General features: G+C 39.2%; 1 protein-coding gene across 5 annotated transcripts in view; it reads right to left on the minus strand.

The window, feature by feature from the left end:
• Positions 1–16151, minus strand: part of LOC6534098 (serine-rich adhesin for platelets) — a 112762-nt gene that overhangs the window by 56636 nt on the left and 39975 nt on the right. The window contains exon 1 of one of the 5 annotated variants that reach the window (XM_002094748.4): positions 2700–2991. The exons of the other annotated variants lie outside the window; for them this stretch is intronic. Within the exon in view, the coding sequence (XP_002094784.1) occupies positions 2700–2742 (43 nt within the window). The 5' untranslated portion in view covers positions 2743–2991. Of the gene's footprint in view, positions 1–2699; positions 2992–16151 lie in introns of those variants that run through there. 5 annotated transcript variants of the gene reach the window in all.

Consider the following 16151-nt stretch of genomic DNA (forward strand, 5'->3'; position numbering starts at 1 on the left):
GATGCGTGCAAGTTGGCCATAAAAGAGCCCCAACGAGCTGAGGAATCGAATCGAGCCGTGGAAATAATTTAGCTGACACAAGTCCGGTGCGCGTTGTCCAGTGTTCACTGTCCGCCGCAGACTCCAGTCAAGTGTCCACTGTTCGATGTCCAGTGCTGGTCGTCGTCTTCGGCGACGTCGACGTTGTCGTCTTAAGGAAATGCATTAAATGAGAATCAGCCAGACTCTTGGCTCAAAGGAAAAGGGGGGTCGGTAGGGTGTTGGTGGGGAGTGGGGAGTGGGGAGTAAGGGGCACAAGTTTGTAATTTTACAGTTAGAATCGTCAGTAGCCAACGGGCAGAGGGAATTTGGCTAGGGAAAAAGTAGACAGACAGCGACTACTGGACAATAAAATCAATCGAAGCACATCCCCTTGCAATCCCCTTTCTATCAGTTCTCGAATGCATAACCGATGGCCATGGAATCGGAAAGCTGAGATAAAAGCACTGGGATTGGCTTGCCATTTTCATTTCTGGTACCTATTACTTATATTACATTAATCTGACGTAATCCCACTTCAACTGAGCGAGTTTCTAATAGTCCGTTATCCCCCGTAACTAAACAAAAGTCCATTTTTATTATTTTTTTCATTTCATATTAGTAATTGGTTTGAGCCGTTATCAAGAAAGGTTGACTAAATATTTTGTCAATGCAAAATTAGTCATTTCTTTTACATCTTTAATGACGTGTTCCGATAATAATACTTCATTTCTCCTTAGTTTAATAGTATTGATTTGAAAATACATTTTAAATGGTTTCCTCCTTCTAGAGTCTCCACTGTGCGTGCCCAAATTATAGAAATATTTCCGCATTGCTGTGCATTTCATCCAGTAAACAAAGCAATACAGGGGAAGTTAAGACAAAGCTGAATCGAGACTGAGACCAAAAGAATTTATCGAATGCCCAGCTGAATCGAATCCTAATTAGGACAGATTTAGAAAGGTAGATAAATATTATAAAGCTATCAGAGACGGGCTCCCCTTCCATGAGGGAATGTATGCCAATCTGTGGCCATATTTTTTATAGATTTCCATAATAAATCTTTGCAGTCAATTGGCCAATACCAGACCAGGCAGTAGAGGCAGTAAACCCGAAGCGAGAAGATTTGCAGGGAGCCCAAAGATCTGTCCATGACCTTCTTTGGATGGAGATGTAGAGTGAAGTGCGGAAAGTTCTCGAGATCTCGAGAGGGGCGAGGTATTTCTGGGCACGACTTTGAACTTGGTTCGGATTTGGTTTGGTTTTAGTTTTGGTTTTGGTTTTGGTTTGGTTTTGGTTTCGGTTTTGGATTTTGGGATCTGCATGAGGACAAATTGTGCCCAGCATTTGGCATGCAAAATGCGATCTTGTCTAACGCGACTCTCTAAATCTTCAAATTATATGCTGGTCGGGCCGAATCGTGCTGAGGAAAACCTCAGACATTTTCTTTCACTATGTCGTCCAGGGGGTTCCTGTCCCTTTCCATGGCTTTTCATGTCCAACCGAATGAAATAGAAAGAAGATGATCTTCTGCGGCTGGGCTAAGGCCTTTCTAGGTCGACTTCAGGCAGCGATTAGTGGCTAGAAATAATTTCATCCTCTTTCTCCGGCGTCTTTTCATTTTATTTCGTTTATAATCAAAAGTAAAATGATTGCGATTTCGTGTTTTGGGTTTTATTTTTCTTTTTTTCCTCGCGAATTGACTATTTTTCTTAGAAGATGACCCAGTTGCTTGCTTTTTCATTTCGCATTTTGTGGTAATGAAAGTTTGGAAATCAGCTTGAGTAAGTACGCGCAGGAAATTCTTAAAGGGCTTAAAAAAATACGCCTTAATTTCTGTTTTTCTGGGTTCAAAATTACAATTTAAAACAAGAAAGAACGCTGTTAGAGTGGGCGTGGCTTTTATGGGTATGCTTTTATAGTTCCCAAAATCTTTTATACGGACGGACAGACTGACGGACATGGCCCAATCGACTTAACTAGTGATCCTGTTTATATATATAAGAATATATATACTTTATAAGGCCGGAAACGCTTTCTTCTACCTGTTACATACTTTTTAACGAATCTGAAGCATTTTAGTAATTTTGCTTACATTTTCCCCCAACGTTGAGCTTTAATACGTAATACCTGTTTCTGACTTACCTCATCAAAGGACTCACTACCTTAACACCAAGCCCCAACACATTTCTACAAACCGCAAAAGCCTAAGATTTATATTCGCGTAACCGCAACTGTTTAAATAAGCCTGACCACCCTACACCGTTCAACGCTGCGTATGAGTAATGTCAAAATCAATACATTTACTGTTGCCGTATGAGTCAATGGCGATGACAAATTATTGAGTTAAAGGCGCTTAGAAATCACTAATTGTCACACAAAACATTCGATGACACCCAAACCTAAGAAACTCTACTAATTCTACTACTGCCTTAATTGTGAGTCAAATTATTTTAATTGAGTAGGACAAAATTAATGTCACAATTTGTTCATAAAATGAAACTTGATTTACATAGCTATTATAGCGAGAAAATTTTGAAAAGATGTGCCTTGAAAACTTGTCAAAGTAAACAAGAATAATAAATGCTACTAGGATGCACTAATAATTAATACCTTTTAAAAAAGTGCACCGAACAAATAGCAAATGTTAACAACGACTGTTAAAGTGCAAATAAGTTTACCTTGTTTGGCTATCAAAGCGGTTCGTCTCTGTAGGCGATACATGTTGACTGGACTGTATTGGGTATTAATTTAAAAACTTCACTTTGCAGAGGGTAAAACTTCACAAAAAGGAACAGTTCATTGTTATGGACTTGCTTTGTTTTATTATTATCTGTAACAGTTATTTTCGTAACTATTTGTGTCCACTTTCAGCTACACCCGCGCCACACAAAAGAGTCGCGTTGAAGAACACAGAGTTTCAGTGGTCTGTTTCTGGTTTGCAAAAGTCCGAGGTCTTAACTGGAAATCGAGTTACGAACGCCGCTTGGACCGCTTGAGATGACGTGCAAAATTGAACTGAACTGAAAATTGAACTTCCTGCTGCTTGCAAAAAAGCAAAAAAGTAAAAAAAAAGGGAGAAGAAGAAGAATGGAAAAAATGTTATATCTGGGGATCGAAAGAGGCGAGACCTCGTGTAGGAGTCTGTTGGCCGCGAGAATCGAGAATCGAGCAACTGCAAATTGTTTTGGCTCTCTGCCTCTGGCTTTACCAGCCTCCCCCCCACCACCCTCTTTCTTCGGGCTGATCCCCGCTCTTTCGCTAGTTCTGTCGCACATCAAGAGCACAATCAAGTTGAGAGAACTTTTTGCAGCGAACAAGTCGCGGAAAAAGCGCAACAAAAAAAGTAAAGATCTTCAACGAGGCATAAGGTAAACAAAACAGGCTGGAAGCAACAAAAACAAATGCAAGATCGGGGGGCCGCAAAGAAGAACTTGTTTCCATTGTCCATAGTTGGGGTTGCACGGCCAGTCCTCCGACTTAAGAGTAAGAGCGCGCGAAGAGAGTCTGCTGAGCACAGAGAGGTTCGAAGCGAGCCCGTTTGGATCGAACAAGTTGGACTTGCAACGCATTGGCAGTGAACTTGGAGCGAGGCTGACTTGATCTTGAGTTTTCTGCATTGGGCAATCGCAATTAAAGAGATGCATTAAATGCTAGCTTACAGCACTTTTCGCATATGGAGCACTCACGTCATCAATTTTGTTTAATTACAAATGCATGTGCAAATACATATTAGTAACCTATTAAGTTTTTATAGTTGTGGAAGTTTTACTACAACAGTTAATAATCTTCAAATGTCGGTTTTGAGCTTTGACATTTAACAGAAATTCATTTGCCAGTTAGTTTTTGAACATTCGACCTTGTTAAGTCGGTGATCTTTTTATGATTGATATTTATGCTACTGCCATTTGAAGTCAGAAACTAAAATCAATCAACAACTTATATGTTAATGATTATCAAACAGCCCGCATCCTTGTGAGTAATATTTTTATCTGTTGGTGAGTTAAGTGTACTAATAAGTAAAAGTTCATATATGATCTACATGTTTGTAGATAACCCCCTAAATGTTCCATATGCCATCATTAGCTCCATACTACTTAATTCCCTTGATAAGTACGATCCATAAACAAAATGCCTAAGCATCCGCAGTTAATAACCAATAGCTACCGTGTAATGCACCCTGTAACGACTTTTTCCCTTCAAGATGAGATGACTTTTTTAGCCAATTATGCAAAGGGAACGAGAAGGACTGTAAAAGTTGACACATAAAACGCGATATGGGCGATTCTCCACGACATTCGAAATCAATAATCAGATCGTTGGTGTGGCGTGTAAACGAGCCATCAAAGGCCATAAAAATTAGCCCATGGCCCTTACCCCAAAACGGTCGTAAAAGTGAAGAAACCAAAGCGATCCTCGCAGTAAATGTGCCATAAGCCATAAAGCGAGATTTGATAGTTGCATAAACCCATAAAAATCGATACTAGCCGAGAACGTTTTACATTTTTAATGACCTCAGAATGAGGCAACAAAGTAGTGTGGCCAGAATCGAGCTTTAACCTGACATCTACTATCTGAACCAAAACAAAAATACGAGACAGAATGCCAAAAACAACAGATTGACTATAAAGCGTGAGAACATATTCATAGGTAAATTGAGATCCTAATCTATTGAGTTGTAAATCTTCTGCGGCACGGAGGCCAAAACACAGGTTTGGCTTGTAAATTTGATCGTTTCGGTTTCTTCAACCTCTCGATCGGCTACCAGAACAAAATATTTTGTCAGTAGAAGCCAAATAAATTGCCTCGGCTGCAAACTTTGACCCAATTCGATGCCTGACCAGGAATATATATGTGTAGCTATATCTGCAAAGTCAGTAACGAGTTTTATTTGTTTTCAAGTGACGGCGAGGGGGGGCATCAATCTGGAAGTTTGTTGAACTTGATTAGGTTTTTCGGTAGGGCGCGTTACTTTAGATCTTGTATCTTTTTACGATCCAACATGGGAAGTTAACAGGCAATGTGTCAGGTTTGCCGCCTATGTGATTAATGTAACTGTTATAATAATAAATTAAATCAATCAAATTTTGTATTATTTTTATCAATAATTAAAGGCCTATACAAGTTTTAGCGAACTTATAAAAAAACCTAAAGAACTTATTCTTTAGACTTGAAGTGTGGCGACGACAGATTACTTCAAAGCGCTAATCAAATTGTAATCTACTTATAATCCCCGACTCTTGAGACCATTCTTAATTACATTACATAATACTTCCATATTCAAACAGTCGGCTATTTGCCTGGTGCCAATTGCCACTCGACTTGAAGTGGCTGGAGCCCAGCAAAAAGATCTGTTTCTTGACTTTAATGGTCATAGGAAAACATTTCACGCATTTTTTGCAGCAGTTTTGAAATCGAAAAAAGGCAAGCAAAAACAGAAAACAAAACCCACTGAAAACCAAACAAAAGAAAGCTTCGCACGGGCCGCAGACAAGACTTTTGTGTGCTAGCGAGTGCGATCCATCTACAGAGTACGAAATCTACTTATTTTCGCATACAAAAATCATTAAATGCGATCATTGAACTGCGACTTCAGTAACGAAATCTACCACCGAAAATATGAAGAGCGAGAAATGGAGAATGGGAGTCACGCAGAAAACAGTATTCAGCATCATCGCTTAAAAATATAAATTATGGAATCTTGCGCGTCTGGCAGATTAGCCAGCAAATCAATAGGGGAAAATTAATCAAAAGAGTTCGCTCGAATTTGTCACACAATTAAAATAAATTCTTTAAGATTCCCAATCATTAATTTCAATTTGTAAGCCACCAAAAAAGCAACGCACACAGTTTCAATTGGCATTTAATTGCGTTGAGAGGTTGAAGAATTCATTGGCGACAGCCGCCAACCAATACCAATCGATACAATTTCGATTCCCCACTTCCAATTTCGATTTCGGTTTCGTTTTGGAATGCCTAAAGCATTCTGACCTTCAGCACTCATTGAGATTTCGTTCACTCTACTTGATTCGCTTTATTTACTCAATTATATCGATATTTATTGTGATTGTTATTCAATTTTCATTTGGGGATTTGCTCTTTTTGCTTTCGACTTGCGGAATTTCAAGCCTCACTCGGTTCAGTAGCTTAATTTGGGTTTATGAATGATCAAATCTGTGACTTAACTATAACATGAAATGGGTTACTGTACTTCCTAGTTTAAATAATATATATATGAATTATCCCCTACTACTTTTTATTTTCATCTCAACAGTCCCCATCAGTTCAGTTGTCAATTCCACTGGCTTCCTCACTCTTATCAGCTTATATTTTGTAGAACCGTCAACTTCTGGTTCTCTGTCATTATTGAGCTCGTTGCTGCTTCTTAATTTCCAGATATTCCCCATATTATTATGGCCAATGATCGTGTCTAAATGAAATCTATTTTTTGTCGTAGTCAGCTTTTTCCTCTTGCCATCGACTCATTCATGGCTAATTTGGCATTGGAAAGAAGACGGCAATAAAGCCCCACTAATGCGATTACATTACAGGTCTTATGTACCTGCTCCCCTGGCCAATAAACTCGCACAAAGAGCCGCTTAATACGAGCTCCAACTAATAATAAAAGTGAAAAAATTCATACATGAACCAGACGAGTCGGTGACCACAAGTACATATGTACTCCAAAGTCTATGTACTTGAGGTTACCCAAGAAATTTCTAAAGTCAATGAACGTTGCGTAATTTCAATTGGGCTTTTGGTCAGTGAAATGAAGGAGCACATGTAGTTTTTGTATCTCGGAAATGATGAGAATGAAATTGCATTTAATATTTTCTGGGTCTCAAATGTAATTAGGAAGTGGGAAGAGAGTGAAGCAAAGTAATAGCTCTGCTGGTCATCAGACTTACCCATTTCGGGATATAAAAACCATTTAAGGAGAATCTAACACATATGGCAATGAAACTGATTCTTAGCTCACCTGAAAGGAAAGAGAATTCAAAAATAAGTTGATTAGGTATATTAAATTACATGTGTATATGGTTTAAGTAAATGAAGAAATTATTAGGAAATTTAACAACAAAATATTACAAACTTTTAACTTTCAATTCTTTTCCAGTTGAAACACTTTCACTCTCTAAACAGATTTTATATTAACATTTTTGTCTGCCATGCGTCACAAGTCACAATCGATTAGGTCAAAATCAGCTTGAACACAATTGACTGATTTTCAGTTTCCGATTTTGTCTTGAAAAATGTACAACTACTTTTTGTATGTTTTTAAAACACAAAGAAACCATCATAATTCGCTGTGACAGCAATGGACATACAAACATAACTCCTTTTTGGCTTAATCTCCGACCACTCGAGAAAAATAAGCCAGCCAAATGAGATAAGCAGAAACAAAAAATAAAAAAAAATAAAGAATAATTTATAGTTAAAGTTGTAGTTGTCGGCTTATATAAATGGGAAATTAATTGCTTAATTTAGTGGAATGGATTGCGAGAGTTTACACAAAAGGCAGCGAATGGAAATCTTCGGCTCTCGGCTCAGTTGGTCGTCTGACAGTTTTATCACATTATTAATAAGAAATAGAGCCATAGCCATCGCACATAGCTCGTGGCCGATACCAGGAATAGGTCTTTATTCGCAAGATTTTCTGTTCTCCGGATTCTTGGTGTTCTTTGGATTCCCTGGTTTCTGAGAGCGCATCTGTCAAGTTTTCCACGCCCTCGTCTGGTCCCAAACTGTCAACGTGGCCATAATTCATAATAAAGCGGCAACGGCGCCGTCGATTCTTGTCCCTCTTCTTGTTTCTGTGGCCCTTCTTTTTTTTCTCTGTTTTTTAGCCCACGCTAAAAGTCCACAACAACGCGCTAAATACACAAAAAAAAAGAATAAAAAACAGAACACTGAACATTGAACATTGGGCGGGCGAAGGAAGTTCGCGCAGTCAAGTCAACAAAAGCAGTCCAAAAATGGAAAGGAAGCCTGGCGATGAAAAGGAAACCGAAACTGCATTGCTCTGGGAAAATTCGAAAAAAAAGTTGTACGGCCTTCGAAATGATATTAAACAGAAAAACATTTACTAATCGGATTTACAACTTTTTACAAAATAATAAACATGTAATATCTAATAAGTGAACGAACTATAAGTTACTTCGATAGATATGTATATACATATATTATTTATATTTCAAAAACTTCTGCGTTGCTTAACTCCCTCAATTAACATAAGAGTATTTACAATATTGGTAGGGTGGGGTGATATTGTATCTACTGGACACACATCCATGAGTCTAGGTGTAGCTGGTTTATATTTGCTGACTTTTGTTATCGCCCGGTGTCCGCAGTTCGAGGAACGCCAACAAATTGCTGAATCCTTGACTCAATTGTTCTGCGTCCAAAGTAATTGCAACAAAAAGCTCGTAAAATGAATATGCGATTTATGTTCGGAATCGGCTTAGATAAACGAGTCAATAAAGGAGAATCAGTCCTAAATTGCATTTATATCAGAAACAATAAATGGATTTATATTTTGAATACTTTTGGTATGACTTAAGTCATAGTATTATAATTGTTGCAGACTTACTAATTTTCAGTATCATAATCAGGATTCTGTGGACGTACATCAACTGCTTGCCAACTCTTCTACTTGCCCATAACTATTCCCATTTACTAGCGATCATTTCCACCGTCTAAGTTATGCCCGCTTCCCTCCCATTTCCCTCCACGAATCTTATTAAAAATATCTGCTGTTGCTTTTCCCCCATTAGTGATTCGAGCTGGTCAATAATAAATTCAGAATGCTGCAAAACATTTCGCAGCGCCATATCTGTGGCCAACTGTTCGGATGTTTGGATGTTCGGCCGGAGATGCAATGCAACGCGGGAAGAAATGCAATTACAAATAATATGCAACTTGGTCGTTTATCTTTATCTTATTTATGAAAACGACAACAAACCGACAAATGCAATTTATGTGTTTGTTGCCTCTCAATGCAAAAAGGGCATCGCATTTGCAGTTGCAGTTGCAGTTGCAGCAGCAGAGGCAGAGAAGAGTTTCCAAGGCAGCTGCAGCATCATCAAATAATGCTGCATAATGGACAATGAACGGAGGAGGAAGGAGGTAAGTAAGGTCGGTATCGGTATCTTATGGTTGTAGCTATGACTATCCCCAAAAAAGAAATGAAAAGCGTTGCCCAACCACGAGGAAGAAGTGGCAACAATGGCCGGGCATTAGAGATACAGATAGAAGGCGAAACGAAAACAAAAATAAATAAATAAAAACAGAAGAATGCGAGGTGATTTGTTGAAAGTGTTCAAGTGCCTGCACGGTGGGTAGCTACAAACTTGGAAACAAAAAATGCATTTAAACTAAATATGAAAATGGCGTTTGCAATAGTGGTTTTTTAACACTTTTCGCCTGCAACTTGAAGAAGAACTTTGAACATTTTAACTATCAGTGCTGAATCTAGCTTGCCTCACTGTCCTGCAACCAAAATCAGTGGCAGTGGATCGCAGCGAAGTGCATCAGCGAGTGGCACAGAGATTGGGGAATTGGGGATTGTGCGGCATACTCCACTCTTTGGCCCCTAAAAAAGTGTGACTATAGCCGGCTGTTTCAGCTGAGGGCTGGGCCCCGAAAAATCTGGAAGTAGGAAGTGAACGCTAAGCAACAAAAAATGAGTTCGAGAAAAAATGAGAAAAGTCCCTTTTTAGTGAAAAACCCTGAAGCTTTTTCAATCCACATGTCACGCAGAGAAAATATGTACCAAGTACTTTATGACAATGTGAATTGGGTCTCAATATTAATGTATCATAATAATTTACAAAATGGATTGGTATAAAAGGATTAAGGCTTGGCTTTTTTAGTTTAATATTAATAATATTTTTAGATTTTAAGAGTTTAGATTTGCTATTGAAACCTAAATGTTAGAGACCAACTTTATGGACATTTCTTGAAGTGCAGACAAATGCCAAAAAGGAGCAGAGCACGCAAAAAATCAACAAAATAAATCGCACTTTATGGTCGCAATGGTGCAGCAGGCGAGGCAGCAACTCGCAACTCGCAACTTGCAACTAGCTACAAATATTGCGTTTAATAAGCGCACAACGCGTAGGGCCAGAAACAAAAGGCCATGGGCCCAACCTGTTGCCAATCGGAAAGAGGGATTGGACTTGGCTTTGGCCCTGGCCCTGGCTCTTAGCCTGAATCTCCGAGGCTCTGAGGAAGCAGATGCGGCAGCAGCATCTTCTATTGATAGTCAATGACATTTGGTGTTTGGCTTGTGGTAGCAGCAGCAGTCGAAGAAGCAGCAGCAGCAACTGAAGTTGAGAGTTGGCCATAAAAAACGGGCATCGCCGGGGCGCAAAAGCTTCTTTGTTGCTGCTGCTGCCGTGACTGCCATTGAAATCCTATAAAAATGTTATCTTAATGGTTTTTATGTTAGCGAAAGCCATTAAAACAACAAAAGCCCTGGACGGGGACTCTCCTGAATCGTCTTGTGGCACATGCAACAGGCAACAGGCAACGTGCAACTAGCAACTTGCAACTGGCAACTGGCAACCGGCAACAGGCGATGTTGCCGCTGCCTTCCTGCAAATAAAGTAGGATTTTACTCAATTGTACGATTGATCAGCAGCTGGAAAAAAATAGCAAATAGCAAAGGGAAAACAAAATCCAATGGGCTGGGCTGGGCCGCAGTTTAGGGCGCGATGCAGATTAAGAGTTGCGAGCTTTAACTATTTGCTTGATCAATTTGGGGGATATGGATTGCAAGGAAGGTAGTCCTGGAGGAGAATAATCTGGGCGGGCGGGGTAGGAAACGATTGTGGCCACCAATAAGGAAAGTTGGATCTCTTGGCTTGAAAAGAAGTACAAAAAAACACGAAACGGAGGGTTTCAGGAAGTAAATGACTTCTATTAGCCATTTATTAAGAATAATTACAATTCAGTTACTTATTTACTATTATTCAACTCATTGCTATATAAGCAATTCCGTAAATTGACATTAGATTGATTTAACTAGTTAAACTAGTAAAAATTATTCATAATCACATATAGCTTAGAATATTTGAATAATTTAAAAAGAGTTTTACTATTAAAAGATCTATTTAAGTATTAAGTAATGGCTACAAAAAATTTCTAATTAATTACCTTGAGTTATCTTATGCTTCCGAAAACACTCGCATAATTAAACAAGCCATTTCTTGATAACTTTGTTATTGATAACAAAACTGGAGCATACGATAAAGTTTCGCAATAAACAAATTCATTAAATACCGATTGAATGACTAGGCCGCACCAAACACAAGTTCGCACACTTTCATAATTGTAGTATCTTAGTATCTTTACTTAAGTATCACCAGTGTTTAAAGACCCCCTCTACCATTTTTTTTCGCCTAACCAAAAACCAAAGTGCTTCTGTTCCAACCACAAAACCGCAGCAGAACAACAGGAATTCATTCACACGATCCCCTACCAGAATTCCACCTCATCATCAACAGACAGAAAGTCCACTTGAGCACGACAGATGGCCAAAAAACATACCGACATACGAAAAAAAAGAGAACAACACCGCATATAAGTTCATATATCTGAAAAGCCAAACAACCTACCGCAGTGTCAGGCGGAGCTCAGCCAACAATTCATCACAAGTGACAACACCACGTTGCAAAAAAAGAACAACTTGAAGCACAGTTTGAGAACCACTGTACCGAAAGTAATCTACTTAAATTCTTCAAGCCCATTAAACAAATAAATTTTGTAAATGAATTGATAATAAATCCATCTTTATAAATATAATAGCAGTAGATTAAAATTTTTTATTTTTAATACTCTCTATGAATAATGACAAAATTCAATTGATCAGACTCGATATATTTGTATGTAAGCTAAGATTTAGTTGACAATTTCTCGCTGTGTATCACCTTAAAGCTTCCACAGCAGATATCAGCTTACGTTTTTATCGGAATATTTTTTTGTCTTTGCGTAATTAAATAAAACCAACTGTAAATATTTGCAAAAAGGCTATACGGAAGCTTTTTTAAAGCGTTTAACATGCAAGGGTTTACCGAAAAATACATACAACAATATGTATATGTAGGTTTTAAAAGGAGGAGGAGAAGGTTTTCATATTGCAAAGTGAAGTGAAGTGCGACAGCTGCGGATTTCAAGTGGCCACCAGAACATCAACAACGCCAGTTCATGTATTTATTATTATTTGTATTGTTTAATGCGAGACGAGCCATCAGCAGTCGTCACTCGGATAGCAACCTGTCAAGGAAGCTTGCTCGAAGAATTAACTCCAAAATATTTGGCAACGAGAATTCAGCACTAAGAACAAAGGCAAACAAGCAAAAGTGAAGTGATCCGAAGTGATCAGATGAGATAAGTTTGTGATGGCAGCCCAAGGCGATTTGATCAAACTGGTGGATATTTAATATAACTTTGCTTAACTAATATAAAGAATATGTTATGGTACATAAATCAATAAGAATAACAAACAGAATTTACACTCACTTGCCCATTGTACGCATTGCAATCATTCACGCATTTCAATTGACTACAAAATTACAACTATAATTTACTGTTAGCACACTAATCTTTGTTAAACACTTCACATGTGCTAATAGGTTTCTTTTTTTTGCAATTGTTAAGCAAACATTTCCCCTGACAAAGTGGCGCCCCTCTACGCTTTTTCACTTTGTGTCCACAATTACTAGGAAACCTCTCGTGCAAAGCCGAAGCTAATTGCATTTCCTACTAAATGCGAAAACCCAACAATGAAAGGCAGCTCCAAAGAGCCTGAAAGAGTTTCAAAGGGCAGCCAGGGAAGGAGATTTGTTCGCGGAGAGCCGAGAAAAACAGCTTCATTCAGCAGTAGCATCAAAAGCCATTTAAAGTCTTTGACACTTCATTTACAACGAAAATGCGAGCCCAGATCTAGGGGCTCTGTCCCAACGAATGCCATTAAATGCAGTTCGTGCTTGGCCCAACAAAGCCATCGCACTGCGAGGCAGACAAAAAGCCATAAAGAACAAAAATAAAAAATAAAAACAAAAATCCAAATAACAAAAAACAAAACTAAAGTATTGCAAGCCATAATAAAAACCTGAAACTGAAACCTGAGTAGTGTATGCTGGTTGAAACAGCACAATAAAAAAAGCAAAAATTCAGAACTAAAAAAGGAAAACTAAAAAGGGGAACTAAGTCGGGGGTGTTGGGACCAAGTGTCGCTTGGTCCCCGGCTCAAAATTCCGGGAACTGCCCTCGCATTAGCAAAACTTTTTTGACTGATTTGAAAAAAAAGGCAAAAACCAGAGCTCACATACATAAATGACCATTAACTGAGAGCCCAAACTCAAACTCAAAAAGCGTAAAGCGAGCGACATAAAAATGCAAAGTTGCGTAGCCTGGGAAACAGATCGCAGCACAACTGCACTTGAAACCGAGCACTGAGACAAAAGAGGAGAAACAAATTAAAGGAAATACATTTATATATAATATATATTATTCCACATGTATTCTTGCATAGTTGAAGGTGCACATATGCAACTCAGTTTCTCCAATCACTAGTAAAATTAACTTGAAATGTGAAAAGTGTTTAGTTTTTCTAAGTGCATCCACATAGAGGAGTGCATTAGTCATCGGACTCCTTCCGTTGGCGTCTGCGTTTTATTGAAACTTGCTGCTCCGCCCGCTATACCTCTCCCTTTCTAACTGCACCCACACCTCGCAGGAGAAAAAATGAAAGCATCAGCGGTACAAAAAGGTGTGAAATTCACGCACTGCAAAAAGTAAAAGGGGAACTCTCAAAATAAAGGGACAGAAACACGGCGCCAGGCGTTTTAATTTATGAGTGACTGACTGGCGAAGTAGAGCCATTGGCGGCTGGCTGTTGCACAAACTGACAGGGTTGCCAACACACCGAAAGACTGACTGACTAACTGTGCCGGAAGAGGAATCCTCACTACGTGTGTGGGCCTTTTTTTGGAGATTTTTGGGTCCATGCTACAGTGAAAACTGAGCAGTGATACTAGATATATGTATATATTTTTCGGTAATTTATATTCTTGATCTTACCCTTACAAAATGATAAACTCGCTTTGCAATTAGTTTACCTTATGTGGTCTTCTTTACTTAAAGCTCACTGTACTATCTTCGGCGCTAGCCATATTAGCCTTCCCAGGATCCATGCCCTCGCACGAGTCATTTGGCAAAAACTCCCAGGAAACGCGGCAAAACAACAACATAAAACCTAAATCCAAGCCCAAACCCAAAGTTCTTTTTTGCACATAGACAGTGGGAGGGGGGGATGGGCATAGAGGTCGAACCACATTTGGCAGTGGTTCAAGTTAAAAACTTGCCTCGGTTTCGGTGGACCGACCACCCAAGGAATATTTGAGCAATTTTTGCTGAATGAAAATTGAATTTGAGGCACATAAATTATGGGTTAGCCTTCGTGAAGGCGAGGATTTTACGATTTTATGAGGAAAAAGAGAACCATCATCATCATCATTATGATCATCGTCGTCCTGGTCGTGGGTATCATCATTAGATAAAAGCGAAAGATGACTCCGATAATGTTCTTCTCGAGAATGACCTCCGACAACTCAAAGATTGCGTGCACTTGGCGTGGAACGTGGCAAGCTCGACAACAGAAAGAGATAGCAAATCGTGGGCCGACAGAGAGAGAGAGGGCAAGATGTTGAGATGGGGAGATTGGCGACTGCAGCTCATCAGGCATTCGTCGCTCGTGTGATCCATCATCGCTCCAGACTAGACCATAAATATTAATAATGTCTGAACAAGCGCCAACTTCCTTTGAAACGGAATTTGGAATTCTAATTAAAGCAGCAGCAACTTTATCTCCACACCAGATGAGAATGCGAATTAGAAGGGTTCTCCATCCGTTCGTGGCTAGCACGTGCCCCATAAGGGATTTCAATGGTAATTCCCCTTTTGCAACATTGTTCTAAACCAGTTCATTATTAGGTATTTATGATTCCTTTAAAAGTCGCAATAAGTGCATTCTTTCATATAGCAATTACAACATTAAATTTTTGTAGCTTTCATAACAATAAAAATAATTATCAATGTTTTGTATTCTGTCTAACAAAACAAAGTAAATCATTCATATTTCCCAAGTGTATTAATTTCCGATCAGAAACTCAATCATTCCAATTGGATGCATTTAGCTCAGCAGCAGTCCCGTTAACATTGGCCGTGATTCAGGCCCCACGCTGTTAACTTTGCTCCCCAGTGCTGTTAACATTTTTAACAGCAGGTGCAACATTTCCGCACCCAGAAACATGGCTCAAAATGTATGGATAAAAAGTAAACCCAATAAGGAGCCAAGCAAATAATGCTCCCTAGCTTTTTGTTTGATTGCTCCAAGAGCCATAAGAACAACAAAGGTAAATAGAAGAACACTAGATAAAGAGGGAGCACGCGATAGCAACAGAGGTTGCAGAGCGGGACAGAGAAAGATAGAGCTGTTCTTGTTCCTGTTGTTCGCGACGTTGTTGTATTTGTATTTTATTTAAACAATTTACAAGAAAGCAACATTCCAGCTGCCTTAAAATGGACAAAAGTTGGCACAAGAACGAGACAGAGGAAGTACGGCGAGGGAGGGAGGGGGCAGACAGAGACGGAGACAATGGCAAAATGTTGGCGCGACAGCAACATTTTTCTTGGCACCAACACAGACAATGTACACAAGGGAGATGGCCAACAAGTGGTGGCAGCAGGAAGGGGGGGCAGTGGGTCCAAAGCGGCTAAGACAATAAACGCGTTTATTGACTTTGTCGGTGGCAACTTGCAACTAGCAATTGCAATTGCAATTGCAACTGCAGTTGCAAGCAAACCAGCTGCGACTTTAACATTCGTGGAGCGTTTAACAGTTAGGAGTTTAGCAGCCGCGGAAAATGTTAATTGGGTGTAATGTTAATTACAACGTGGTATTCTATTCATCGTGGGTGCGAGAGAGACCCAAGATGTCGCCTTATGCAGCTCAGGAACATTCTAAATGAGTGAAAAAGGAAGACAAAAAGAAAAAAATCATTTTCCTTTTGATTTGATAAACATTAAATGATTTTTGAAAGCTGGATAAAGCGGGGAATTGAATTTAA

The sequence above is a fragment of the Drosophila yakuba genome, chromosome 3L (assembly GCF_016746365.2).
Source record: "Drosophila yakuba strain Tai18E2 chromosome 3L, Prin_Dyak_Tai18E2_2.1, whole genome shotgun sequence".
Classification (NCBI taxonomy): domain Eukaryota; kingdom Metazoa; phylum Arthropoda; class Insecta; order Diptera; family Drosophilidae; genus Drosophila; species Drosophila yakuba.